This window comes from Trifolium pratense, linkage group LG6, assembly GCF_020283565.1.
Source record: "Trifolium pratense cultivar HEN17-A07 linkage group LG6, ARS_RC_1.1, whole genome shotgun sequence".
NCBI classification, from domain to species: Eukaryota; Viridiplantae; Streptophyta; class Magnoliopsida; order Fabales; family Fabaceae; genus Trifolium; species Trifolium pratense.
Window position 1 is genome coordinate 2,803,543 of NC_060064.1, and position 26,839 is coordinate 2,830,381.

Sequence of the window (26,839 nt, forward strand, 5' to 3'; positions counted from 1 at the left end):
AAAAAATAAAGATATTATTGGTAATCATTCATGTATAAGCAACTCATTTGCCACTTATTCACATTTTTATGATTTGAATTTATTTTTTATTTTTTTAAATTGATTAGTTAATGGAAGTTGTGAAACTAAGTCAGGAGTAAAATAGGTATATTGAAAAGTCCATCCCAAACTCACATATCCTTATTATATATTGTTATAGATTATCATGATGTCGTTTTATAGACTAAAAAAATTGATTTTTAATTTATATTTCTAAAAATGGTTTCATGAGAATTTATTCAAAAATAGTAGAAACTATTTAAGAACAAAATCACAATTTTCTAAAAGTTAGGGGCTAAAATCGTAATTTTGTGAAAATTAGAGGGCTAAAAATGCAATTGAACCTAAAGTGTTTAATTTCAAAGAGAGAAAGAAAACAGTAAAGGGGCAAAAACGTAATTAAGTAGTAGAAAAAAGAAGAGATTGAGATGGAATGAAATCGCGTAGTCTCTTGTTCTTGTTCCTTCTATTCTATTCTATCCATCCATTTACATTTTTCTGTGTGAATTACAATGGCTAATACAATCACAACAACGGGTTTTCTAACCCGACCCATGTCACCGTTTCACTTCCATTCCCCTCGCTGCTCCATTTCCCCAACACCCAATTCGGTAAATTCCATCTCATTCTATTTAACATCTTTCTCCTCTCCATTTTTTTACTATGTCTTTTGATTTTTGTCTCTGCTAATATATAATCAGATTAAAGCAACTTTTGCAGTTCCAAGAAGAAAAGCAATGTCATTGATCATATCAACTTACATTCTCTCAGACATTGGTACAGCATTAGCACAACAACCTCGTCCGTTTCGTGAATATGTTGATGCATTTGATGGTTACTCATTCAATTATCCATCAAATTGGATTCAAGTGCGAGGTGCTGGTGCTGATATTTTCTTCAGGGATCCTTATATTCTTGATGAAAATATTTCTGTCGAAGTTTCTTCGCCTTCTTCTTCGAAATTCAAGACTGTTCAAGACTTGGGTTCACCTGAAGAAGCTGGGAAGAAAGTTCTTACTCAGTATCTTACTGAGTTTATGTCTACTAGACTCGGTGTTAAACGTGAATCGAATGTTCTTTCCACTTCTTCTAGAGTTGCTGATGATGGCAAGTTATACTATCAAGTCGAGGTTTGTTAACATTTTCATTCATTCATGGTTTTAAACAATGTGATCACAAATACGGTTGCAGACTGCAATTTAAAACTATGATTACATACATAAAGTTATATATCAGATGATTAATTGAGTATATTGTTGGTGTGCTAGGCGAACATAAAGTCGTATGCTAGTAGCAATGAGCTTGCTGTTATGCCACAAGACAGGGTGGTGCGTTTGGAATGGGATAGGAGGTACCTTTCTGTTCTAGGAGTTGAAAATGGTCAACTGTATGAGTTGAGATTACAAGTGCCAGAAAATGTTTTCTCGGAAGAGGAGAATGAGCTTCGTCAAGTCATGGCATCGTTTCGAGCAAATAAGATTATTCGTTAGTTAGAACGAGAATGTTGAGTAAATCAAAATGATCTATGGTTTTGTATGTGTTTTTTATGAATCGGTTGAGTTAGTTGCATTTCTATTAATTCAATTACTGTTGTTAATGATGGTGTCAGCTTGACTAACTCTGCAAATGCAGCAAAGTGTGAGTTGAGTTGTTAATGAGAAAGATTCATTCATTCACTTTCTATTCTTGATCAGTTTCGTTGTAAGCGCAACTTATACTATTGAGATACAAATGGTCATGATAGAAGTTCAGTTTTTCATCAGATTATATATTCTCCTTTAATCAATTGCTTATAATCTTGATGAGCATTATATAGTTATATTAGATCTTATCTTTTACAGTTTTACCCACTTGGGACAGAATAAGTTCTTTATGCCACAAGCTCTATTTAGTAAAAGTTGCACAACTGCCAGTGTTTAATGTATAAAATTTAGCTTCCATCCGAAGCCTAAATATCACTCTTTCTCACTAATGCCGACATAATGGAATATATTAGATTGAAAATACAAGTTGTATCACTCTCCGAAAACTGTGATAATTAAGACAACCGGAACATGGTTCACTCGCTACTAAAGTAATTTTAAACTACAATAAAACATACCAACTTTGCAAATTAAACCAGTCATGTACACCGAACCAAATTTCATGTCCAGAATCAAAACAAATTACAGAAGACTTGATGGTAATACAAAATTATGACCTGACTTCAAACTCGCCTGCTCGAGTAAGAGCTCGAAAGCCTTTGTAGAAACGGTAGGGTACGGTCTTCAGATCCAATTTGTCTATTTGCAGACCAGAGAGGGCGACACCCATGATCCTAAAATCCACTTGGAATGTGGGAAAGACATGAAGGCGTTCCAATCCAGTCTCGAGCACTAGTGTTCCAGACATTGAAGGTGCCTTATCCTTTGGGATCCGACCAATGGACCAAGTGCATGTCTGATAGAACAAGATGTAAGAAAGCTTCAAATTACATTGTGAAAACAGAACAAAGAATGTCATCTGACTATTAACTATTTAGACTTAATGGTCTCAACAACAAATAAACAAAAAGTAGTGCCATTGCTGCTTATTAAGTACCTTATTAGAAAGAATGTTCACTGTTCCATGAGTTGAAGTCAGATCAGCTGATAAGATGCAAGGAGGAAGTTGAAACTGAACATTAACTGAATCAACTGTCTTTCCAGGATCATTTCTCATGCCAACCATCACATTAAGACGGCATATCCCACCATCAGAAGTCAACTGTGGCTTAACATATATTGGGGTGCTCTTCAATTTTCTAACTCTGAAAAAAGTGAAATGCCCAGGATTTTTAAGAAAAATAAAATTTGGGAGTACCATGAAATGGGCTTTAACACTCACAAATATATCTTTCACCAATATGACTTCTCAAATAACAGTTTTAAATCATAATTCAGACATTAAGTATAGCTGGACACAATACCTGTAATTCATTAGTTTAAATTGTCCATCAGGAGGCACAAATGAAAGAATTTGATTGGATTCCCAAGGCCGAAATCTAACACAGGGATGGAACCTCACATCATCAAGGATTGAAGGATTTGCAAATGAAAGTGTTAAATCAGGTAGGCCAGTGATGTGGGAATTTACTTGAACCTCACCATTAATCTCACATTTCACCAGAACCCCATCCCTAAATGAACCAAAAATCTTAGGAACGAGTATAAAACAAGTTGAAAGAAATGGTGCATAAATACAATTATACAAACTACTAAAGAAGAGTCTCAAGAGTCAAGACAATCCTTCATACAAGTTCAGCCATATAAAGTTTCACAGGTTCAAACTTTTAATATCCCGTTCAGTAAGCCAGCAAAAGGCATAGAAGGAGAAATAGAGAAAAAGGAAACAGAGATAAAAGAAAAGAAATCAAAGATCGTGGTTTCTTTAACTCTTTCCTTTGTTAGAAATTAAGTTGTGTTAATTAAAAAAACACTTCAAATAATACATAATGACATACACATGAATGATTTCATCTGCCTACAGTTTTGCCTAAGATGTTTTATTGTAAATTTACTGTGTGTTAGACTTAAAACTTCACAGAGCTACATCTGCATATGCTTAGTCATTGAAGTCTTTCAAGGAATATTGTGTTTGCAAGTTAAGGAGTGACATAAGGAATTCAATTTCAAACCAGTAAAATAAGATTGAGGTAGTGCCAACCCAGATTAGGGATGAAAAAGCACCAGTAGGATATACAGTAACCAATCAGAGAAAAAGTTTTCAACCTTAATGAATTGTAATAATGCTTCCTACTTGAAAAAGAACCCAAGTCCAACACATAATTTATTTTATGTTGTATGTAGTCTTAGATTCAAATATTGAAGTTTTTAACTTTCAAAGTTTCACCGGATAACTAATGTTAAGAAGTGAAAGATAAGAACAGGTATATTTGAGTTATATACCTGTTTATTGTTGCATCCATCTGTTCAACAAGATCTACATAAACTTCGTTGTTGGCATACTTAGGATCGGCTGTTCTCCAGGGAACACAAGATGCTGTACTTCCTGGAAGTGTGTCACTCACATTGGAGCTATTGCCAGTCACAACACTCAAGACTTTGCTAACAATATTTGGCGGAGCTATCATCTCTTGCAGGATATTAGGTTCTGTAGTTAGTGGAAAACCATTGTCTATCATCTCATCCAACAACTACATTAACAAAAACAAACTGATTAGTTTCACACTTAAACAAAACAACAAATCAAAGTGGGGTTAAAGAAAGCCCAACAACACTCTGGCAACATTTTCAGAACAAACATTACAAAGGGCAAAGAGTCAATAGTAGAAGAAAGCTATGTAGCATCGACATTCAACACTCCAGATTGAAGGTTAGTCTTGTGTTTGACTGTTACAGACCAAGACTTGGACTTAGAGCAGAGTTATTACGAGGAGATCACAGATGGGCCTATACAACAATCAAGTCCAAAGAATCATGGTCAAGCCCTAATGTCACAATGACTACGAGACTCGTTTAATTGCAATCAAAGGGACTCTGCTAAGAGGGATCTAGAACCTTCCAAACTGTTTTCATCATCTATTCTGTTTTTCCTCTTTTACAATTCTGCTATCAGTGTGTGACACCTATAAAATACAACGGTGTCCAATGCTAATAGTTGTATGATACCTACCCAATACTATCATATGTTGTTACATACAATCACTTATATTTTCTTAAATTATTACCAATGTCTACATGTCAGTGTAGTGTCTGGTGTTTGTGTCGGTGCTTTATAGGAAGAAAGTCCAACTACATATGATTTCATGATAGAGTCTAACTAACACAGTAACACTATCCGAGTTTATGATTGCATAGAATAGAAATAGTACCTCATAGACAATAACAAAGTTGTCTTTAATTGAATCTTCATTCAATCCCCCAAGATAACCATTGATTACATCAGCTACTCTACAAAGGAACTAAAAATCAGATGGTTAAAAAACACACATTATCATCTCTGTGAATTGCAAATGACATGTATGTATAATAACAAGGAAATAACCTCAATTGCCATCAAAGGTGGCATTTCAACTTGTGTACATGCCAAAAAAGTGATTCCTTCGCGACAAACTTGGAAAAGATAATGTGTAGGAGAAGCAATCACAGGTTGTTGCTGTAAACACAGAACAGAAAAATCAAATATGATAATAGAAGAAAGTGAAAAAGTGATTATTATAATTATTATTACTACCTTGTAGGAATTCGGTTGAGAATTGGTGTGGTCCCAAAACCAGTTACATATGGAGCGATCAACACGGTGACCAGTGAGTTGTTTCTCTAGAATTACTTCTCTGTGGAATAAGAATGAATCTTCAAATTTAGAGTGAAGAACGAAATGAAATTGAAAAGAGAAATTGGGAATTGAGAAAAAAGAAGGGTTTACCCGGAATCGGAGAGAAGAAAAATGCACTGCAACATCTCTGCCTGGAAAATCAATGATTGATTCAGGAATCGGACCTATTTTGTGTTTCCATCACTTTTATTTTTCTTTTCTTTCAGACACCATTGCTAATCAACAAAACAACACAGAGAAGTAAAAGTGAACTAGTATCCAGACCCGTGCCAAACACGGGTAAAAATACATTTGTAAATTTATTGACTTATAAATAATATATTTTATTTTAATTGATAATAGAAGATAATTAATGACAACTATATAAATATTTACAATTTTATATAATTTAATATATACTACAATATAAATAACAAAAAAATCGATTCTCATATTAATATTTAAGCAGAGATATAGATTACAGTTGAAATTTTTTAAAAAAGTCTCCCTATTAATATATGACTACAATTATTGATTCCGTAAAAATATAGATCTATGTAGAAATTAAAAAAAAAAATCATTTGTATTAATGCATAAGTAGAAATATATGTTCCCGTAGAAATTACAATAAAATAAAATAGATCCCGTATTAATATATGAAAAGAAATATAAGTTTATATCTAGTCATTAAAAAAAGTAGTCATCATATTAATATGAGTAAAAATATAGATTTCATAAAAAAAAAATATGGATATTCATATTATTATTATATATTAATAAAAATATAAGTTCCCGTAGAATTACAAAAAAAAATAATAAAAAAATAGTCTTTCGTATTAATATGTGAGTAGAAATATATGTACTCATATACATTTTTAATAAAAAATAGGTCTCCGTCTTGATGTATGAGTAGAAATATGGATCTCATATGTTAAAAATTTATCTTATAATTATATCAAGTACGTACGCACTCAAATTGCAAGCAGGGCCATAAAAAAATAAGCATATGATAATATATAAATTTACATGACATCTAATATAAGACTAAATAAAAAAGGATAAGAACATGTTTAATTTATTGTTGTCTCAATGTGAAGGTAAAAAGAAGATTGTGTTGTTGTCTTTTTAGGGTTTAGAAGGGTGTTTTTTAGAGAAAGGTTTGGTATTTAATTTGAATATGAGCCAAATTATAATTTATAAAGTGATAAAACAAAATGTAATTAGAGGGGTGATTTAGGGTCAATTTTGATCCGAAATATAGTTTTTTATTTTTCTTTTTATTTAAATAATTGATTTTCACATAATTTTAAGTTTCATATATTTGAGTTTTCTGCTTTATGATTTCTTCATTTGGTGTTGTTTAAATCCCGTTTTAGTGCGGAGTTATTTGTTTTGATTTCTAGTCTCTTTATAGTGTTTGATTTGCCTTCTTTGGAGCATTTAATTTTTCTTTATTACATAATGTGTAGCATTTAATATTTGAAATTGAACTTTAATATTGACTAATATATTGGAGTTCAGGTATGCTCCATTGCCTTATCCTCCATTGTTTTCCATTACCTTACTCAGATCGTGACACGTGAATAAAAACTAATCAATGGTCCAGATTTAGTACTTCAAATTTTATATTCTCATTTATTTCTAGTATAATAGACATAAAAGAGTGATTTATTCTAACCGATTTTTTCTCATATTTTTATCTAAGACGATTAATTTGGCGCTTCTCATTCTTTTATCTGTGATCTTGACGTTTTTCAACCATTTTTCCCGTCTTGGACTTTATGTGAAGAATAAATATTATTTTGATCTTTCTAAGTCATCTAAAAATAACATTAAAACAAAATCCCTTTTTTTTAATAAATGTATAAGTATGTGGATGGCCTTATTTATTTGTTGTCGTAATGCCACATTAAAGCATATAATAACAATTCCTATATTATACTTAATCGAATCCCAATATTAAAAATTCATATATTTTGCTTCTTTTTTTAGGGTAAAAAAGTAACTACTATGAACCAAATCATTGTACCAAATTTTCCCAAAATTATTGTACCAAATTAATTACAAATAAATTGATAAGGAAACAAATATTAAAGCACTAACAATTGTCTCGGAAATTAAGTTAAAAAACTATTAATTAGTATAAACTTTTATGTTGAAAGTAATAAAATTAAATTGAATTTTCACAAATTCATAAATTATAATAAACTTATATATCTATAAAAAATAATAATAAACTTATATATGTTACTTAATAAATATACATTCGGTTCATTTCTATTAATTAAAAAAATTATTTATCATTTTATATTTTAATTTGAATTTGGTGTAGAGAGAGTTTACATCATTTATGGTCTTTTTTTGAATAAATGTATATAAGCTAGTTTTGCAAGGTTCAATTAGAAGAGTTTATCCTGGAGTAGTTTATTCTGTTATTTTTACAATTCTTCGGTAGAGTTTTTAAGGAAGAAAGTTCATGTAGTGGCTCTGATAGGGGTGACTATATTTATTTCTATTTTTCAATATTATGATGATGTTCCGATATGCATTATTGAAATTGATTATTAATGAATTTGTTTAGTTTTACTTTAGTCAAAAATAAATAAATTAGAAGAATCTAATCAAAACGTAATTTGTATAATTAAAATATATATTATATTATAAAATTAATTATGTAAAATAAAAATACAAATATCTATCCGAAGTACAAAATAAACAATTTGTGCCCGTGCCAAAATTGTCTATCATTCTTTAATTGATGGAATAATTTTTATATATAATATATCTTGTGTAAGCTTACAATTTCAATTATGCTTACATAAGAAAACATCAAGTTGTCTCTCATTCTTCAATCGATGGAACAGTTTGAAAACTAAAATTTCAAATAATTAAGAAATAAAAAAAAAATTGAAAGCCACAAATCGAATCACAAATAAATATATTTCAAACAGCGAATATAAAAATGCAATAACTTGTTGTTCTTTTTTTTTTTGACAAAGTAAAATACAATAGTTTTACAATTAAATATCAAATAACATAGGAAAGCTTGTAGAGTGCGGACTGCCAAATATATAATCAGATTAAAAAAATGTCCCCGAAAAAGAAAATGTTGCACCATCTATGGTTTTGGGCACAAGTTAATGCAATTTTATCTTTTTTTTTACCCTCCAAAGTTTCATCAAACTTGAAGATTAGATCCTGTTGAAAAATAAAATAGGTTGTCCAATGGACCAGATACCGGTTGTAAAAACAAAACACAAAAAATAATGATAAAAAAAATTAACTTCGATTCCAATATACAAATAGTAAGAAACCTCAAACCTGAAAAGATCAAATAATCGAAGGAAAAAAATAATCATAGAAGAAACCTGTAAAATGGGAAAAAATAACAAATTAAAGAAAATAGTTAGAGTGAAACAACAGAAAAAAAAAAAACTATTCAAACAATAAACTGAAAAGAAACCTCAAAACCTGAAAAGATCAAATAATCAAATGAAAGAAATAATCATAGAAAAAACCTGTAAAATTGAGAAAAAATAACAAATTAAATGAATGAGTAAGAGTGAAACAAAAGAAAAAAATAACTATTCAAACAATAAACTGATGTTCAAACAAATAAAAATTAATAAAAAATAATACTATCATTATATTGAGAAAAAGTATATGCTACATGTTTTTCAAATGAAAATGTGATGTATATATAATACTATGATGCTACTAACAATTAAAGGCAGTTTCATAAAGTTTTGCATAAAGTTTTGCATAAACTTTTACAGGATATCAATAATTAACAATTTTAAAAGAGCAATAATCTCATAAAAATGGAATCAATTGAATGCTAATAATTTATTGAAAAATATAATAAATCAATAACCTCAACAAATAAAGAATTAAATGTTACCGTAAAAAAAAAAACTTTTAGTGAACTATAGTGTTATTTTAATAAAAAGCATTAATTTTTTAATAAATAATCTAAATATTTGATTATAATTTGTTTAGTTTGAAAAAATTATAATAGGCGAAATTTATAATATAGTAGCCTTCAAAAATAAAAAGTTATTTAAAATTGTAACAATTTGTAAATTTTGTGTGTTAAAAACGCAACACTAATTTCGCGTGTTAATTATTATATGCAGCTGGCAATCTTCCTTTCATAAAAAAATTTAAAAAAATAGAAACAATTGTTTTGGTACAAAAATTATTATTAGAGTAAATTTATGATTTACCTCAAAAAAAATAATGACTATATAATTTCTTGCTATATACAGCACTTCAGAAATAATTCCTTATTATATAGGTATTGATGGCAATTATTATTATTATTATGATTTACGGTCAATAATAATAATAATAATCACAATATAATAATAATGACTATATAATGGCATGCATTTTAAAACATTGAGAAATAACGCAAAAAAAAAAAAAAACGAAAAATCATATACTCCCTATGGCCCAAAATATAAGTGAAAATTGGTCAAACAATTTTATTAATGCACCAAAATAATAGTGAAGTCAAAATTCTTAATGTATTGTGCGATTACATGATTAAATTGTACGATTTTCCTTTTCTAATTTGAGGTAAATCATAAATTGTACGGTTTCATAATATCTTAATTTTTTCCTTACTATGACCAAAAAAGAATTAGAAGTAGTCAAAAGATAAAACTTTCTATAATAAAGGAATGCGATTCTTAATAGCAGTAACTGATGCTTATCCTTAATTTTTTTTTATAAGAATGATACTACCTTAATTAGTTACCTTAACATCTTTACGGTTGACACAAATCAATTTTATGAAGGTAATTAATTGTAAGGTTAATGGTCATTCTTGCAGATCACTTGGATAAGGATTAAATCAGTTGAGACCTGCAAATGGATTGGACTGGACAAAAATAATTCGTGACTACCTTAATAGCAGTATATATGGAAAAAATATCATTATGAAAAAATAATTTGTGACTGGACACTTTTTTTTTTTTTTTGATAAGAATGGTAATATATATGAAAAAAATTGGACAGCTATGGTGTATATATATATATATATGTTGATAAGAATCTTTATCGTTATATTAATTTTGTAATTTATCATGTAATTTTTTTTCTCATTTTTCTCATTATTAGTCAAAATTTTTAATACAATAATAACAAAAACTATCATTATTTAGTGTTTGCTAGTCAATTAAATCTTTAATATTTGTCAAAAAATAAAATCCTACTATAATAATAATAATAATAATAATAATAATAATAATAATAATAATAATAATAATAATAATAATAATAATAGTAATATTAATACCATAAACTTTTGAGAAAGTTAGAAGGAAACAAACCACATCATAACAGCTGTGGCAAGTGAGAGACGAACAAAATAATTGCACATTGTATTTCTTCTCTTAATTAATATGTATATCAACATTAAATGTGAGGAATGAGGTTGAATGAGGAGAGGAGAGAGAAAGGGAAATAAGTCTGGCTTTTTACATATTATAGATTTTTTTTATTTTTTATTTTTATCGGTAAGTAAAAAATGAGTTAAGGTAAAATGATTTATTTTTTATGCATCAATATTAATGTGGAAGTGAGTTGAATAAAATAATAAATTTAAGTCTTTTACTTCAAATTAAAATAATTTTGGAGGTAAAATTAATTTGATATGAGAGCAATGAAATATGTCAAGATAAGTTTTACACATCCAAAATTAATTTTAATTTGTAATTGTATGTGGGCTGAGCCCATTATAGGTCTCAACACATGGTGCAATAATGCTTCATTTCTAATCTTTTAGTCAAACTGTATTCAGTCATGTAATTAAGTCATATCATATCATCCGATTAAGATCAAACTGTTTAGATTTAAAACAGTCATATAATTTGATTGATTTATTTTTCAAGTTGAAATATTCGATCATGATCAGACCGTCAGATCCATTCTGAGTGCATTTCGTCAATCCAAGTCCTGAAATTCGGGTCCTGAAATAATGCTTCCTTTCAAAATTCTGATATCTTTGTGTTATGATCTTATCTTAGCCATTAATCTGTGTGTGTATATGTCCTTATTTTAGCTCTAGATTCTGAAAGCATGAATTTTCTCACATTATTAGATGGGTGGTGCAATTTCTTTATCTTATAATAAATAAATAAATAAATAAATGGATTATATTATTTATAATCTAAAAAAGTGTTCAAAGGAGGGAAATGAAAGGCTGTGGATTGAAGGGAAATGAGGTGGAGGTAAGTCCTTTTCTTATCACAACATAACAATAAGAGGAAATGAAACAAACACACTTCAAAACTTCAAAATAATTTCAGCCTATACACACCTCACAAGTCACACCCAAACATGGCAAGCATGGTGGCATTCCAACAGAATCAACTATCTTTCCCTCCTTTAGCTTCTTCTCTTTCTGATTTCACTGGAACAAGACTTCAAACTCATATTCAGGTCCTTCACTTCACTCTTTTCATTTCATTCAATGCAATATCATTGTATTATGTAGTACTAAGTAACTATAAAACACTGATATAGACACGAACACACTAGATACGTCTGGTAATAGTTTGACAAAATAAAAGTAATTGAATATAATCACGTATGTCTATATGAGACATAGACACATGTCTGACACTAAACATGTCTTCAATTTGAAGTGCTACATAACTAAGTAATGTTGCTTGCTTGATGTCTTGGTTTGTTGATTGAATGAGATTTATATAGTACTCTCTAAGTGCTTGAATTTTTCAACAAATGTAATTTTGGTTACAGTTGAAAAGAAGAACATGGCAGTCAAAAGGGGCTTTATGTGTAACAGCATCAAGCACAAAGAAAATCCTCATAATGGGAGGTACTAGATTCATTGGTGTGTTTTTGTCTAGACAACTTGTCAAAGAAGGTCATCAGGTATAATATGATTTACTACCAATTTTACTTTATCTGGAAATAATATATATTTGAAGCCTTGAAAATACTAAATAACTAGTGAATTTGGTAGGTAACTTTATTTACAAGAGGAAAAGCACCTATCACTCAACAATTGCCGGGTGAATCAGACACTGATTTTGCTGATTTTTCTTCCAAGGTATGCTAATTTTAAATGTAAGCGTCATTCATACCTGGACTATGCATTATTTGTGTAATGTAACTTTTTCTATTTTATAGATCTTGCATTTGAAAGGAGACAGGAAGGACTATGATTTTGTAAAATCAAGTCTCTCAGCAGAAGGATTTGATGTTGTTTATGACATTAATGGTATTTATATTCCTACCTGTTCACACCTTCTGTACAAAATATATAGACTTATGATTTTCCATGGTATATATCTCTCTTAAAATTCAAATCATAATTTGTTGGCATATGTTTTAGGAAGAGAGGCAGAAGAAGTTGAGCCAATATTGGATGCTCTCCCTAATCTAGAACAGTAAGCTGTAGCAGTAGTGTTTTTTATGTATTCTATAAGTCTATTCAACTATAAATGCAATTTCCTTTGATCTATTCTTAAATAAGCCATTTAGTAAATTAAGTTTAAGAATGACTTTGAATACACAAATAAGTAAACAAATTTTTAGGATATATTACACTGTCATTGTAAAGATTTTTACACTCTCGTTTATAATTAAATGCGTTGTTCTAAATGTCAGGTTCATTTACTGCTCTTCTGCTGGTGTCTATCTCAAATCTGATTTATTACCTCACGCCGAGGTTAGTTTACACTTTACTGTAATATTTTAGAAATATGTTGTGTCTTGCTAGAATTATGTCGCTTTTATTAGTTTCTTTTGTCGTTTAACTAGGCGATCCTTGTTAATAGGTTGATGCAGTTGATCCTAAGAGCAGGCACAAGGGAAAGCTTGAAACTGAGAGCTTGTTGCAATCAAAGGATGTTAATTGGACTTCTATAAGGCCAGTTTATATCTATGGACCTTTGAATTACAACCCTGTTGAAGAATGGTTCTTCCACAGATTGAAAGCCGGTCGCCCAATTCCTATTCCCGGCTCAGGAATACAGATAACACAACTTGGCCATGTTAAGGTATGAATGAAATGAACCTTTCAATATTATGTGATTTTGTTTTGGCTAAAATATGGTTTTCAATTACGACAGGATTTGGCGACAGCATTTTTGAAGGTTCTTGGAAATGATAAGGCCAGCAAGCAGATATTCAACATCTCAGGAGACAAATATGTCACATTTGATGGATTAGCAAAAGCATGTGCTAAGGTAAGAAATGCATCATGCTATAACATGTTTATGGGCATAAACATATCATTGTTGAAAGTTCCTTGATATAAGTCTTGTATTTTATTTTGTGATTTTTCAGGCTGGTGGGTTCCCCGAGCCAGAGATCGTTCATTACAACCCTAAAGACTTCGATTTTGGGAAAAAGAAGTCATTTCCATTCCGCGACCAGGTGAAATATAAGCAAAATTATAACAAAACACTAAGGACTAAAAAATACTATAGGGACCAAAAGCAAAAAGTTGTATATTTGCAAGGACTAAAAACATATTTAAACCAATATTGAAACATCGGTGATACTAGTATTGTTTTATGTTGGTGAAATTATGATGAACAAACATTGATATTTTATTAAATATATATTGTGCAGCATTTCTTTGCATCAGTGGAGAAGGCAAAGAGTGTGCTTGGGTTGGAACCTGATTTTGGACTTGTAGAAGGTCTTACAGATTCGTATAACTTGGACTTCGGTAGAGGAACTTTCCGCAAAGAGGCTGATTTTTCAACAGATGATATAATTCTTGGCAAGAGTCTTGTTAATGTATGATTATTACAAATTGCTCTTCTTTCAATTTTATGCACTTCACATATTAAAAAAAAGGCTGTTCTGGTTTGCTACAATATAATCAGATAAAATTGTGCAGTGTTCATGAGTTACTCATTCAGTGATTTGTTTTATAAAAATGGTAAAAGAATGTATGTGAGGACCTTTTCTACAAATCTTTGATAGGATTTGTTAGTGCAAGAAGGATTTGGTAAGGATGAGTTTGAGCACTTTGTTCTTCCTTCTTATATGTTAATTAGTCCTAGTATGATAATACTTGGTGTTTCTATCCACATCTTTTATCCAATTCTTTGCATGAATTTTGAATCCAAATAGCTTCTTCTCTGTCAATGATCTCAGTTAACTAAACTACTATAGTTAATATATGAAAAGGAAATCAATATAAAGTGGGTTTGGTGTTTACAAGGTTTTAGAGAGTAAATAAGAAGTACCTGATCCGTTTGGATGAGAAGTTTATATAGTCTCCAATACGGAGTCAAGAGAACAGGGCCGAAGGCAACGAAAAAACTAAAAACACAATAGAAGAAAAAAAAAACGGAGAAAGGGAAACCCGAGAAAAAAAACGGGGAAATAGACAGAAAAAAGATAACATTTAGCGGAGTTGAACGCAGCTTAACCGATACGAAGTTTTCGCACTAATGATTGTCAGAATAATGATTGAAAAATCATGATTGACACTTGGTAGTAAATATCGGTCATTGTGATGTCGGCTGTTATAGAAGCAGTGGCGGCTTGCACACATGTACGAGGTGTGCGACGGCATCGGACCTTAAAATTTTGAGGGTCTCAGCTCAAAATTTTGAGGTCCTATAATATTACTTATATATTATTTATACCTATAAAATATCATATGTATATTAATAGATTAATTTTTAGGCCATAAACTAATAGTTATATATTGTTAATGTTCATATAATATCATATGAGTATCAATAGATTAGTAATCTATACTCGTAGATATAGTTTTAGTCCATTTTAATCTTTACATAAAATTTAACCTCAGATTAGAAGGTTCCTTTTTGACGTTATATACAAAGATAATTATTTTGTATTTCTTATCCATTTGATTTAATGCAATTAGTTTAATATTGATAATCTATATGTTTACAAGAATAAAAATAATTTTTTTATATGATACGCAATTTAAATCGATAGTTTTTTTTATAAAAAAAAATAAAAAATTTATATTAAGGAGTCACTTTTATATTTTGCACAGAGCCTCCTAAAACCTGGAGACGCCCCTATATAGAAGGCTAACTTTCTTTGACCGTTGAACAGAGAGGCACGACATTGGGCTTCTAACTTAATGGACCAAGTTCAACGATTAGGCAAGCGAGTTTCTCGTGTGTTGGGTGGCCTTAGGCCTAGTCCAGAACAGATATAATAATGAAATATAACATAATAAGCCTAAATATTTTAATGAAAATATACAATTAAATAAGAAAAAATTGTTTGTATAAAAAAAGAAGAATAAATATGGACAATTGATAATCTTTATTGTATGCAATACCGTAGAAGACAGAAAGAAAAAAAAAAAACTAATTTTCCCATCGAAGTTAAAAAAAAAATCTTTAATTGATATTTAATTTTCTTCAATTACTAATATTGAACATGATAATTTTTATTTTAAGATAAATTTTCAATTTTTGGACACATTTAAAACTGCAAGTTTAAACCCCACCTTTTTTTGAAATAAAAACAAGCACTTTTTTTTTGACAGTATAAAAAATAACTCCTTTTTTTTCTAATTTAATTCATTTTATATTATCACTATTCAAATCTTTTAAAAATAGTTTTTTGTTTCATTTTTCAGTTTCTAGAAAATGTGTACCAGTCAAAATAAAATAAAAATGTTAACACCGTTCCCCACTCGTACTATACCTATATATTATAGAGTCTTGCTAATTGTGTCTTGTGACGCTCTTTATATATTTTTAGTAAATTTTTATAAAAATAGCGATTCAAAAAAAAAATATGAAGATGTTTGAATCAATGTACTGAGAATTAAATATATTTAATTTTTTGAATAAATAACTTATTTAAATTGAATGCTTAAAAAATATCTTATGAATACTCGTTAGCATTTTCCTATATTATAGATCACACGCCTTAACCAACACAAGTTATAATGATGGTCAAGTCTACGGCAAAAGACCCCGTTAAGTATTTCATTGTGTACAAGTTATAAGGAAAGTATTTTGGAATGGGTCTAAGCCCAAATTAATGTCGAATTTGGCTCATTTGGACGTTGATTTCATTTCAACATGACGTTGTCCTAACATCAAGTCCACCTGCCTAACGGCCACATAAGTCTGACATTTTATAACGGCTGACATAGATCTAACATTATATATATTTTTCTCATGCAGAAGAGCTATGTATGATTCATTTCTACTCTAAAATTTTCATTTCATGCAAATTCTAACTTGACCGTCGAAGTGTCTACAAGTAAGTAAAAGGAGCACCGTCGACCATGTCAATTTTAATCAAATAAAATCACAAAGCAAACCAATAAAATTAAAGATAAATAAGAAAAATTAATTGAAAATTATAAAGACCAAGGAATATTTTCAAAGTACTCCCTCTGTCCCATTTTATAAGACCTCATTTGATTAAATGCATTATTCATATGTCTTGTTTTGACCGCATTTTTCTAGAAGTATATAAATATAAATATCATCATATAAGATCTTGTTTGATTTGTTTCGACGAGTGTTTTTCAAAATATCAAATTTCTATAATTTTTACTAATAGACAAATAAAAATATTCGTAAACAAAGTTATAAATTGGTGTACATGTAGTGGTCAACTAGTTCTTATATTTTGAGACGGAGGTACGATATATTTTCAAGAAGTTAATTTCTTTTACTGGTACTAGAAAAGAAAGAAAAAAAAGGACTCTCTAGACTATCTACTTTCTATAAAGCCAATTAGGCAATTACAGTTATATTCTGTTGGTTCAACTAAACTTAACAATCTCATGGCAAGGGCAAAAGTAGTAGACTTTTCATTTTAGAAGAAAAATCTTAACAAACCAAGATAACAAAATATTTAAATGGTCGGTTTAGTGGAACCGTTCCCAAACATTATCTACTAAGATAGATTAATGTTACATATAATTTCATTATCCTAAATTGTGGTGCTAAGTGTATACTACATAACATGACCTTAATTAATTTGAACGTGTCTAACTTTGGACCAACTAACAAACCAGAAAAAACGACCATGCGCCGAGCCATTGTTGGTCAACAAGAGTACACTAATCGCCATGTGGCGTCCTATCAAGACCTTTGATCAGCATCGTGCTGACACTTGTTCCACCATACAAGGAGACACGTGGTGTTCAACACGCAATGGATTTTTTGGTCCCCACTAAATAAACTATAGTACTATAAAATTATTATTATATTTAATTTAATATTAATGACGAATTTTTAAGAAAAATAAAGTGTGGTGATGTAGCTGCCATGTGGAAAAGTGTAGCACGTGGCGACTGAGAGTGTCTGGTCCCACTTTTAATTTTATCAAAGAGTGTAAAAAAAGTATAACAGCCGTTTGATTAAAAGGTACGTGTTCATCAGTAACGGTCGACGTGCCTCACCAGCAGGTGACTTTCGTGGGAAAATATAGATAAGTTCATACTTCATATGTATAGGATTATTAGTTCATTCATATAAGCATATATAGTAGAGTGTAATATTAATATTAATATAACGTAAGTAAAAAAGATATACCTAATAGGGGCAGTCGGTGATGATATCTTTTATTTGATGAGCGTGCTTAATATTATATCATATCCTTACCACCAAACTTTGTCAAAAATATATGTGTAAATTAATAGCTTATAAATAACTGAAGTAGTATCTACTTAAAAAATAAGGAAGGTATAGTATTTTTTTTGGATCATGAAAGGAAGTAAAAGAGAAAATCATACAGAGTACAGGAGCTTGTGTATATTATATATTTTAGGGATGGCGTATGGTTGCTTGTTTGGGAAGAAAAGCTTAAAAACGAGTAAAATGTCTCGATTTTTAGCCACATATTCCTCCACTTAATCTTTGTAATTTTGTAATAAAGAAAATATTAGAGAGGATTTCAAGCTTTGACCAGCAAAATATCAGATTGCTTCCTAAAACAGATGAAAAGGATGGTATTGTTGATTGCGATATGTGAAGGTAGTTGCTATGTATTTTATGTATTTTTAACCCTCTAAGGGAGATATTTAATATATACAGATCATTCTCATTTTATGTATCCTGCTATTTTTCACAATTCTTTTAATTTATTGATGAAAAGGCGAAGAAATAGATTTCTTATTCCATTGTCATTCCAATCGACTCGTGAAATAAGTAAAATCTAACCAATAATTATTTCAACTAAGAATCAAACTCAGTTTCTTCTAAATAATAATCATAAAAGGAACTTATTAATTAACCATTTAAATTTAATGTCTTGATTAGTTATTAATTTACTTCTTGTCGCGATGAAAATATATATTTTCATATAATATTACCATGATGAAAATATCTTCATATAATAATATATACTAATATTTTGACAGTCAATATATTCATTTTTTTTTGTTGGTCCCGGACAATCACTATAATATATTAGTTTGTCGGTAGAAATCAAGGAACCATACTTATAAAGATTTGGAACTTTTGTCCCCTAAACCCTTGCTCAACTAGTAAAAAATGTCGAAATTGTTAATTCGGACATCGTGACTAGGGTTCGTATTCTTCGAGATCTCACAATTATGTGAGTTTATATTCAATGAATTTACCACTTAATCTAACAAAAAAAAATTGGAATTTTTTATATCTGAGTTTATTCACTAAAAAACTATTTGTATGCTATATATGCTAGGTATTTCTCATATTTTTAGGGAAGGAAATTGTTGTGCTGATAAGCTCGCAAATTTTAGTTTAAATTTTCAGGAAGATCATTGGTGAGAGAATATTCCTAGTTTCATTGCTGAGGATTTTTTTCACAATAGGACGACTTTGTCGTCTTATAGATTCAGTTGATTTTTTTTTTGGTTTTGGCCTAGTCTCCCCAACACTCAGTTGCTTTCCTTTCAATAAATTTTTGTGTGTAGTACCACCAAATAATTGGTGGTGCGTAGTGTACCAACATAGTTGAGATGTCAAGTTTCTATGATCACTTTTCGCTGCACCGGCCTTTATATAAATAAAAAGTATGCAATATATGCTATATATTTAGGCACTACTAAACCACGGGTGAAATTTTATACTTATTATACTTATAGCATGAAAAGAAAAATGGACTAAAGTAAAAAAGATATTATAGATTAAGTAAATAATTTGATTATTTAATGAATGTCACTTTGTAACCGTTGGATTAAACTCCAATGACATAGCAAAAAAAATCTATTTAAGCAACTCTCCACCCATACCATTTCTCACACAACAAATTATCAAACACTCCTAACCAAAATAATTTCCCTCTAATCACTCCTTCACTTGTTCACTCAAACAAAACCTTCCTTCATATATAATGGCACCAGACATCACCACCGCAGTCCTCAACACCACCGTGGAGAAACCCAAAGTTAACGGTGGTAAAGGCCGTGCTTTTGTGACTTTCCTAGCTGGAAACGCTGATTACATAAAAGGTGTTGTTGGTTTAGCCAAAGGGTTAAGAAAAACCAAAACTATGTACCCTTTGGTTGTTGCAATTTTACCTGATGTTCCTCAAGAACATCGTAAGATCCTAGTTTCACAAGGTTGCATTGTTAAGGAAATTGCCCCTGTTTATCCTCCACCTAACCAAACTCAATTTGCTATGGCTTATTATGTCATCAATTACTCCAAACTACGTATTTTTGAGGTACAACTTGTTTTTGTTTAATTTTTTATGTACCATATGGTTTTGCATGTGTTACACGTATTTATTGTGGAGTGACACCTTTTTGAGTGTGCTTTTTTAATTAGTGGGACTGTCTTTGTTTCATGATTATACCTTTTAGAAATTAACATCTCTTACTCCTCTAAAGGAATGACATTTTTGTACTTGACTAGCCCAAGATATGGTTGTACCATAAAGTTTAAGGACAAAATTTAAGCACTTGTTTTTAGGGATGTGCATGATTTGGAAACCACACCACACCTAATTGATGGTTTTGGTTCTAAACCAAAATCATTTCAGTAACAAATCGGTTATTTTTTAAAACTAATTTGGATTTGGTTATTAACCGGATCGAACCAATTTATAACCGGTTTGTAATAAAATTTAAGTTATTCACATGATCCAATTTTAAATAGATTTTTTTACTTAAACTAATTTTTTTTATTAGTTGATTAAAAAAAATAGATTTATTAATTATTTTAAAAACATAATTTTTCATTAATTTTATGATTGAATTGGTTTATAATCAACGCACAAAATATTTTTTTTAAACCCAAATTATTTTTTACTTAGCCGAAAACTTGTTTTTTATATTGTTTCAAAAATATTTTTTATTATTTAAAAAAAGAGTAATTTTTAAAATTAAAAAATCTGATTTTTAAATACAAAAAAAACTAATAAATAGGAAAAAAATTAAAATACTAAATTTTTGAAAAACTAAAAACATTAAAAACTGATTTTTTAATTATTTTAAAAAAAACTGAATTTTTTAATTATTTTTAAAAATTAAAACATTAAAAACTGATTTTTTAATTATTTTAAAAATAATTATTAAAAATCTGATTTTTAAAATAAAATAGTATGGGTGGTTGGTGGTGGCCGGCCGCCGGAGCACCACCACCGACCGCCGGAGCACTACCATCAGCTGTCGTGAAAGTCGCCGAAGGTCCGCCGGAAAACCGCCGTGCCGGTCGGAGCGCCGCCGTGCCAGCCGCCGGTGGTCCGGCGTTGACCACCGGTCCTCCACCCCCTCTTTTAATTAATTATTTTATTATATAATAAAGAATTTTAAAAAATTAAAGATTGGGCCTAAATTAGCTATTGGGCCTAAATTTTCAAACCAACTCCAAACCAAATTACAAAATGTGGTTATGGCTTATAATTGGTGTTTTTTTATTGGAGTGGTGTGGTTTTTTTTTTAAATGGATTTTGCAAACTAAAATTGAATATGGATTGGTTGGTAATTTGGTTAAGGATAGCCAAATTTTTTGCACACCCCTACTTGTTTTATAGTGTTTCTTTTTCCTTTTTACTCGGTAATTTAGTAGTCAGAATTTTACCTTTTAACAGAAATAAGTTGAGAGTTTTAGATTTGAGTTCCAACTCTTACATTTTTCACTGAAACTCTGACATATTTAGTGTCTAAACGAATTGAATTATGATCAGAGGGTGTTTCTAATTCTATTGATCACCAACTATAACATGTTTCATGTATTATGGACCTACATAGTACTACTCTGGTTGCCTTTTTATAAGAGACAAATCATTTTTTATATTTATTAAATAATTGTGTATTTAATTTATAATATAGATTATATATATATATATATATATATATATATATATATATATATATATATATATATATATATATATATAAGGGAATAGTATTAAAGTTATTTTTATAAAAAAAATTCTAAATAGCATGTGCTTGACTCCTTTTGTTGGTATTAATTGTGACAACTTTTTATATGGGATAGTTTGTTAATTTTGCACATGATTGAAAATTTTGCAGTTTGAGGAGTATAGCAAGATGATTTACCTAGATGGTGATATTCAAGTTTTTGAAAACATTGACCATCTATTTGATCTACCTGATGACTACTTCTATGCTGTGATGGACTGTTTCTGTGAGAAAACTTGGAGTCACACCCCTCAGTATAAGATTGGATACTGCCAACAATGTCCTGATAAGGTTCAATGGCCTTCTGATTTTGGGCCCAAACCTCCTCTCTATTTCAATGCTGGAATGTTCGTTTTTCAGCCTAATGTTGCCACATATCATGATCTCCTTGAAAAAGTCAAAATTGTCAAACCAACTCCCTTTGCTGAACAGGTATATATCAATTAAATACTAAATTTGTTTTTTTTTTTAAAAAAAAAAAAATACATACCTATGAATTTTATTTTATTTTTGTCAAATAGTCCAGTGACCACCAGAGTTTGAATTTCAGTCCCTCCCTCCATATTACATGGAGTATTCCTATCAATCGAGTTATACTCACTGGACACATGAATTATTTTTTATGTACAGGACTTTTTGAACATGTATTTCAAGGATAAATACAAGCCTATACCTAATGTATACAATCTTGTCTTGGCTATGCTGTGGCGTCACCCTGAGAATGTTGAGCTAGAGAAAGTTCAAGTTGTTCACTATTGTGCTGCGGTAAGATTTATTTACTATTTCTAATTATTTTCAATTAATAATAAGTATATATATTATGATTGTGAATTAATTAATTTTGATTATGTTACATTATTTATAGGGGTCTAAACCATGGAGGTACACAGGGGAGGAAGAGAACATGGACAGAGAAGACATAAAAATGTTGGTGAAGAAATGGAAAGAGATATATGAAGATGAGACATTAGATTACAACAACAATGTTAGAGTTGAACGTTTCACAGCTGCACTATTAGAGGCTGGTGGGATTAAGTCAGTGATCTCCCCAAATGCTGCTTAATATGCTTCACTAATTATTAATTAAATTAATTAATAATAAAGTCTATGAAGATGATCAACAAAGTATTTGTATCGTCTTAATTTTACATGTTTGTTTTGTTTTTCTGGAAATTTTTATAGTTTTTGAGAGGACTTTGTTTGTTTTTTAGGAGTCCCTTTTTTCTTTTTCTTTTTTTCTTGATGAAATCAGCCGTTACCTAAACGGTGCTGTGCTGTAGATATATCTTTAATTAATAATAATATTATTGTTATTATTGTAAGATGAAGATTTTATTTTATTTATTTATCTATTTATTCATCTCCTCTTGATGGTTTGATTTACATTTTTTCCTCTTATATTATGGAAAAAGCTTACAATTACAATTGTGCCTTATCTGTGGCCGTTTAAATTAACTTATTTTTAAGTTTATAGAAAATGATTCATGCAAATAAGTAAACTTTTACATTAATTCATAAGTTCTCGCTAAAAAGGACATAAATTGGTTAGGGATGTTTTGCCTGATGGTTGATGGAATTTGGAGGTGGAAAAATGAATCTATATTTTTCTCATGTTACTACATATGTGCAATCAGTTGTAGCTATAGCATGCAAGCAATTTTTTACTTTTTAGTGAGACCAAACTTGATTTCTTTGGATACTTCTCACACTCAACATCCAAAGAATTCAATTAGACAAAATGTTTGTGCTTAGAGTTCTCCCATTAAATGGTGATGATTCTATTATTATAATTAATCATGGAGTAGTTCAAAATACTGTTGGTGTCTTTTTATTTAGATTTTCTTGTAATTTAGGGGTTTGCACCATTATGTAATGGATCTAAGAATGAAACAAGGAAATGATTTGTATTATTAATAACTCAATTACAACTTCCGGTGTATGAATTAGAAGGAATTGAGAGCAATTACAAATCTAAGATGAATGAATATAGAAAATTAGGAGAGAACTTCCAGACCTGAGAAAGAAGAGAATAATTCTCAATAATCATCCACACCCACATTCAATATATATACTAAGCTCAAGTGTAGAAATCACGTAGAGCGCGAGACCTCACTCCCTTTCTCATTCCCGGCATTTGCGGAGCACTAACAGATTTTGTTGCTCCTTCATTTTCTAGAATCATTGACACCGGTCCTTTCTGCTGACGTGACATTTTCATTACACATTACTATAGTTGAATTTAATTTTGGGCTATTTCTAAAGGTTTGTGGTTGGAAAAGGATGTGAGTTTATGTGGATTGAGGTGAAGTCTAATTCATCATCAACGGTGTCCTTGATATCAAATGGTTGTGGGTAACGCCATTCCTATAAGCTATTCCTTAATGATCTTCTTATGTGGTTGTCTTCTTGTTCACTTATCCATGTTGCTCATTATTTTGCCAAGCATGGTTCTAGTATTTCAAGTATTAGTAGTGTTAAAATTTTGGATATTGTTCATGGTTTTGCTTCTCTAGCCTAGATCGGGGATGCCTCATACATAATTTTCTTAGAGATTTTTAGTATTTTGTTTGCAGCTAGCCCCTTTATTTTATTTATAAAAAAAAAAAAAAAAACTTTAAGAACATTTTGTATTTGTAATGCCACATATATCACAATTTTTTTTTGGAGAGAATCAAAATATATCAAATGCATGTAAGAATGTATATCAGCAATTTAAAAGCAAGTTAGGTTTTTATTGTTGTTTCCTTTTCTTTTTTATTTTTATAGAGCCTTTTCATTGTTGTTTGTTATGCCAACATTTTGGAAAATACACAAAATGATAATTAGAGAGTCACACATATAAGTAAGGGAGTCGAAGTTCGGACTCTAATCATAGTATTTAACCTAACAATTTCAGAATTTTTTTCTTCAGTTGAAATGGAATTTGTGAACTTTAATTTCACTTATTAACATAGTCTTACCAAGAGCGGTCCTTAGGAGGTGCAAGATACCCTAAGGTGTCGGGCCTCCATTTCATGAGGGCCTCAGATTATTTTTATATGGTAGTAGGTCTCTTAAAAAAAGGATGATTCAAAAAATTAAAATAAGAAGTCCCGATATTTTTTAATCTATTTTTGTTTGTCCAATTTAAAGTAGTTAGGTCCATTAAATTTTCAAAAAATAAAAAATAAAAATTTGCCTTGTCTCTAACACAAACAAAAATAACAGTATTTTTCTCCTTCTCCCTCTTAATACTAGAAGGGTTTTTTTTAAAGTAGCTAGAAAATATTTTATTTTTTTTTAAGAAAAATAAAATATTTTGTTGTTGTTGATTAAAATATAAATATTTTGTATGTCGATTAATTACAAAGATGACTATTTTTTATGTTATTTATATTAATTATAATTTATATGAGTATTATTCTTTGTATTTTTTTTATTATATGTCTCATTTTTAGTATTTGGTGTGGGACCTTTAAATTATCGGGACAGGCCTTAAGTCTTGTATATCATAATGTTCATAATTACTACTTTTTAATTTCATAAATTATTATTTACAAATTTAAAAAGTACGTGAAAGTGATTAAAGTGAAGAAGGGTAACTCTTTTATGTCCATTTGGTTGAGTAGAAAAAAAAAAGAAAAAAAAATTACGAAAATTAATAAAATAATTTATATTAAATTTAGTCCAAATTCATCCATTAGTTTTCGTAATTTTTTTTTTTTTCTCTTTCTTTTCACTCAACCAAATGGACCCTTAGAGCTTAATTGAAAAAACCAAAAACTCTTTTAAGAGTAAGACTCAACATCTTTGTGCAAAAGAAGAAAAATAAAAAAGACACCACCACACAACTCTACGACTATGCGACAAAATATTATCTTTTTCTCACTTAGGTAACCTACTACTAACCTATACGGCTATGCTACAAGATTACGTTCAAGGGTTCAAGGGTATTATAGAAAGGAATACATAGCATTTAACAAATAATATGAATATAATTGGCCCATTAGCTCAGTTGGTTAGAGCGTCGTGCTAATAACGCGAAGGTCGCAGGTTCGAGACCTGCATGGGCCATTTTTTTATTTATTTGCTCAATTTTTACTTCCTTTCAGCGTTCGCTCTGTGCTTTTGCTTGGGCTTTCATGGTCCAAGCATTTCAATATCATCTCTGGGCTTTTGAACATAGATAATGTGGTGGAACTGATCTCTACGATTTGTGTTGTTTGGAAATTTCAGTTTTTTATATACTATTTCAAAACAAAAATCTTGTTCTACATAGACCTCTTTTTTGGTAGACTTATTTAATAGTTTTTTTTTTTTAGTTTTAACCCCAAAATGAAAAGCTAATCCTAGATTTTATAGAATCTATTTTTTAAAAAAGATTTTAAAAAACGTAAAGTAGGTTTAAAAATTTTAAAAAATCTCTAAAAAAAAGAATCAATAAATTTTTTCAAAACAAAATTGTTGGTTTTAAAGCTTAAACAAACCCACTCATTGATTTGTCAACACTACTTAAAATCCACTTGTCCAAATGAAATATGTCATCCACCTCCGTTGTTAAAAAGACTTTCTAATGATTCATTTTTTTTGAAAACTTGGTATCCGGCCTTAGAACCGACTAATCCAAGGGGACTAATCCCACCGCCCACTTGCGGGGGCCCCATTTAAAGCCAGAGTTTTTTTGCTCTGTATGGACTTGGCCCACCAAAATTGGCACCAGTGGGAATCGAACCTGAGACCTTGAGAGGAGCATACTCCAAGGGCCCAAGCCAACACCACTCGACCAACCCCAAGTGGGTTTGACCCAAGTCCATACAGTTTCTAATGATTCATTGCAATTGAATCGACTTCAACTTCTTCATAAGTCAAATTTGAATCCGTCTCTTGTTTGTGTTATTGTGTTATGTTTAAATGGAATACTTAAAGAGTGCCCCGGGGGCACTCGTTAGCAAGACCCTAAAAGAAATGTGGGGGTCAGGAGAGAAAAGTTCAAACTTGATTTCAATATATTAAACATAACACACTCATTAGCAAGACCCTAAAAGAAATGTGGGGGTCAGGAGAGAAAAGTTCAAACTTGATTTCAATATCATTAAACATAACACAATAACACAAACAAGAGACGGATTCAAATTTGACTTATGAAGAAGTTGAAGTCGATTCAATTGC

General features: G+C 30.0%; 4 protein-coding genes and 1 non-coding gene across 7 annotated transcripts; 4 read left to right on the top strand and 1 right to left on the bottom strand.

The window, feature by feature from the left end:
- The first annotated feature begins 465 nt into the window (after window positions 1–465).
- Window positions 466–1,715, top strand: LOC123890988 (psbP domain-containing protein 1, chloroplastic). Of its 2 annotated transcripts, none has more exons than XM_045940762.1 (3): window positions 466–650; window positions 741–1,169; window positions 1,308–1,715. In XM_045940762.1, the coding sequence occupies exons 1-3, from the start codon at window positions 552–554 to the stop codon at window positions 1,527–1,529; spliced, it is 750 nt and encodes a 249-aa protein (XP_045796718.1). In that variant the 5' UTR covers window positions 466–551; the 3' UTR covers window positions 1,530–1,715. The 2 variants fall into 2 exon arrangements, with proteins under 2 accessions (XP_045796718.1, XP_045796719.1); XM_045940763.1 differs by having other exon boundaries at window positions 531–650; window positions 760–1,169.
- A 316-nt stretch (window positions 1,716–2,031) lies between these two features.
- LOC123890989 (AP-3 complex subunit mu) lies at window positions 2,032–5,636 on the bottom strand. Of its 2 annotated transcripts, XM_045940765.1 has the most exons (8): window positions 5,446–5,636; window positions 5,254–5,353; window positions 5,065–5,175; window positions 4,892–4,981; window positions 3,966–4,213; window positions 2,987–3,196; window positions 2,620–2,827; window positions 2,032–2,478 (listed from the first exon to the last, which is right to left on the bottom strand). In XM_045940765.1, the coding sequence occupies exons 1-8, from the start codon at window positions 5,478–5,480 to the stop codon at window positions 2,233–2,235; spliced, it is 1,248 nt and encodes a 415-aa protein (XP_045796721.1). In that variant the 5' UTR covers window positions 5,481–5,636; the 3' UTR covers window positions 2,032–2,232. The 2 variants fall into 2 exon arrangements, with proteins under 2 accessions (XP_045796721.1, XP_045796720.1); XM_045940764.1 differs by having other exon boundaries at window positions 5,065–5,353; window positions 5,446–5,600.
- A 5,873-nt stretch (window positions 5,637–11,509) lies between these two features.
- On the top strand, window positions 11,510–14,348 carry LOC123890990 (chloroplast stem-loop binding protein of 41 kDa b, chloroplastic). Its single transcript, XM_045940766.1, has 10 exons — window positions 11,510–11,781; window positions 12,103–12,237; window positions 12,329–12,415; window positions 12,496–12,586; window positions 12,701–12,755; window positions 12,976–13,036; window positions 13,146–13,367; window positions 13,440–13,556; window positions 13,657–13,746; window positions 13,945–14,348. The coding sequence occupies exons 1-10, from the start codon at window positions 11,680–11,682 to the stop codon at window positions 14,119–14,121; spliced, it is 1,137 nt and encodes a 378-aa protein (XP_045796722.1). The 5' UTR covers window positions 11,510–11,679; the 3' UTR covers window positions 14,122–14,348.
- Window positions 14,349–19,568: 5,220 nt separating this feature from the next.
- Window positions 19,569–23,013, top strand: LOC123890991 (galactinol synthase 2-like). Its single transcript, XM_045940767.1, has 4 exons — window positions 19,569–19,989; window positions 21,803–22,123; window positions 22,322–22,456; window positions 22,557–23,013. The coding sequence occupies exons 1-4, from the start codon at window positions 19,657–19,659 to the stop codon at window positions 22,752–22,754; spliced, it is 987 nt and encodes a 328-aa protein (XP_045796723.1). The 5' UTR covers window positions 19,569–19,656; the 3' UTR covers window positions 22,755–23,013.
- A 2,657-nt stretch (window positions 23,014–25,670) lies between these two features.
- Window positions 25,671–25,744, top strand: TRNAI-AAU. Its single transcript has one exon. It is a non-coding gene; the product is annotated as a tRNA-Ile (tRNA).
- The last annotated feature ends 1,095 nt before the right edge of the window (window positions 25,745–26,839 follow it).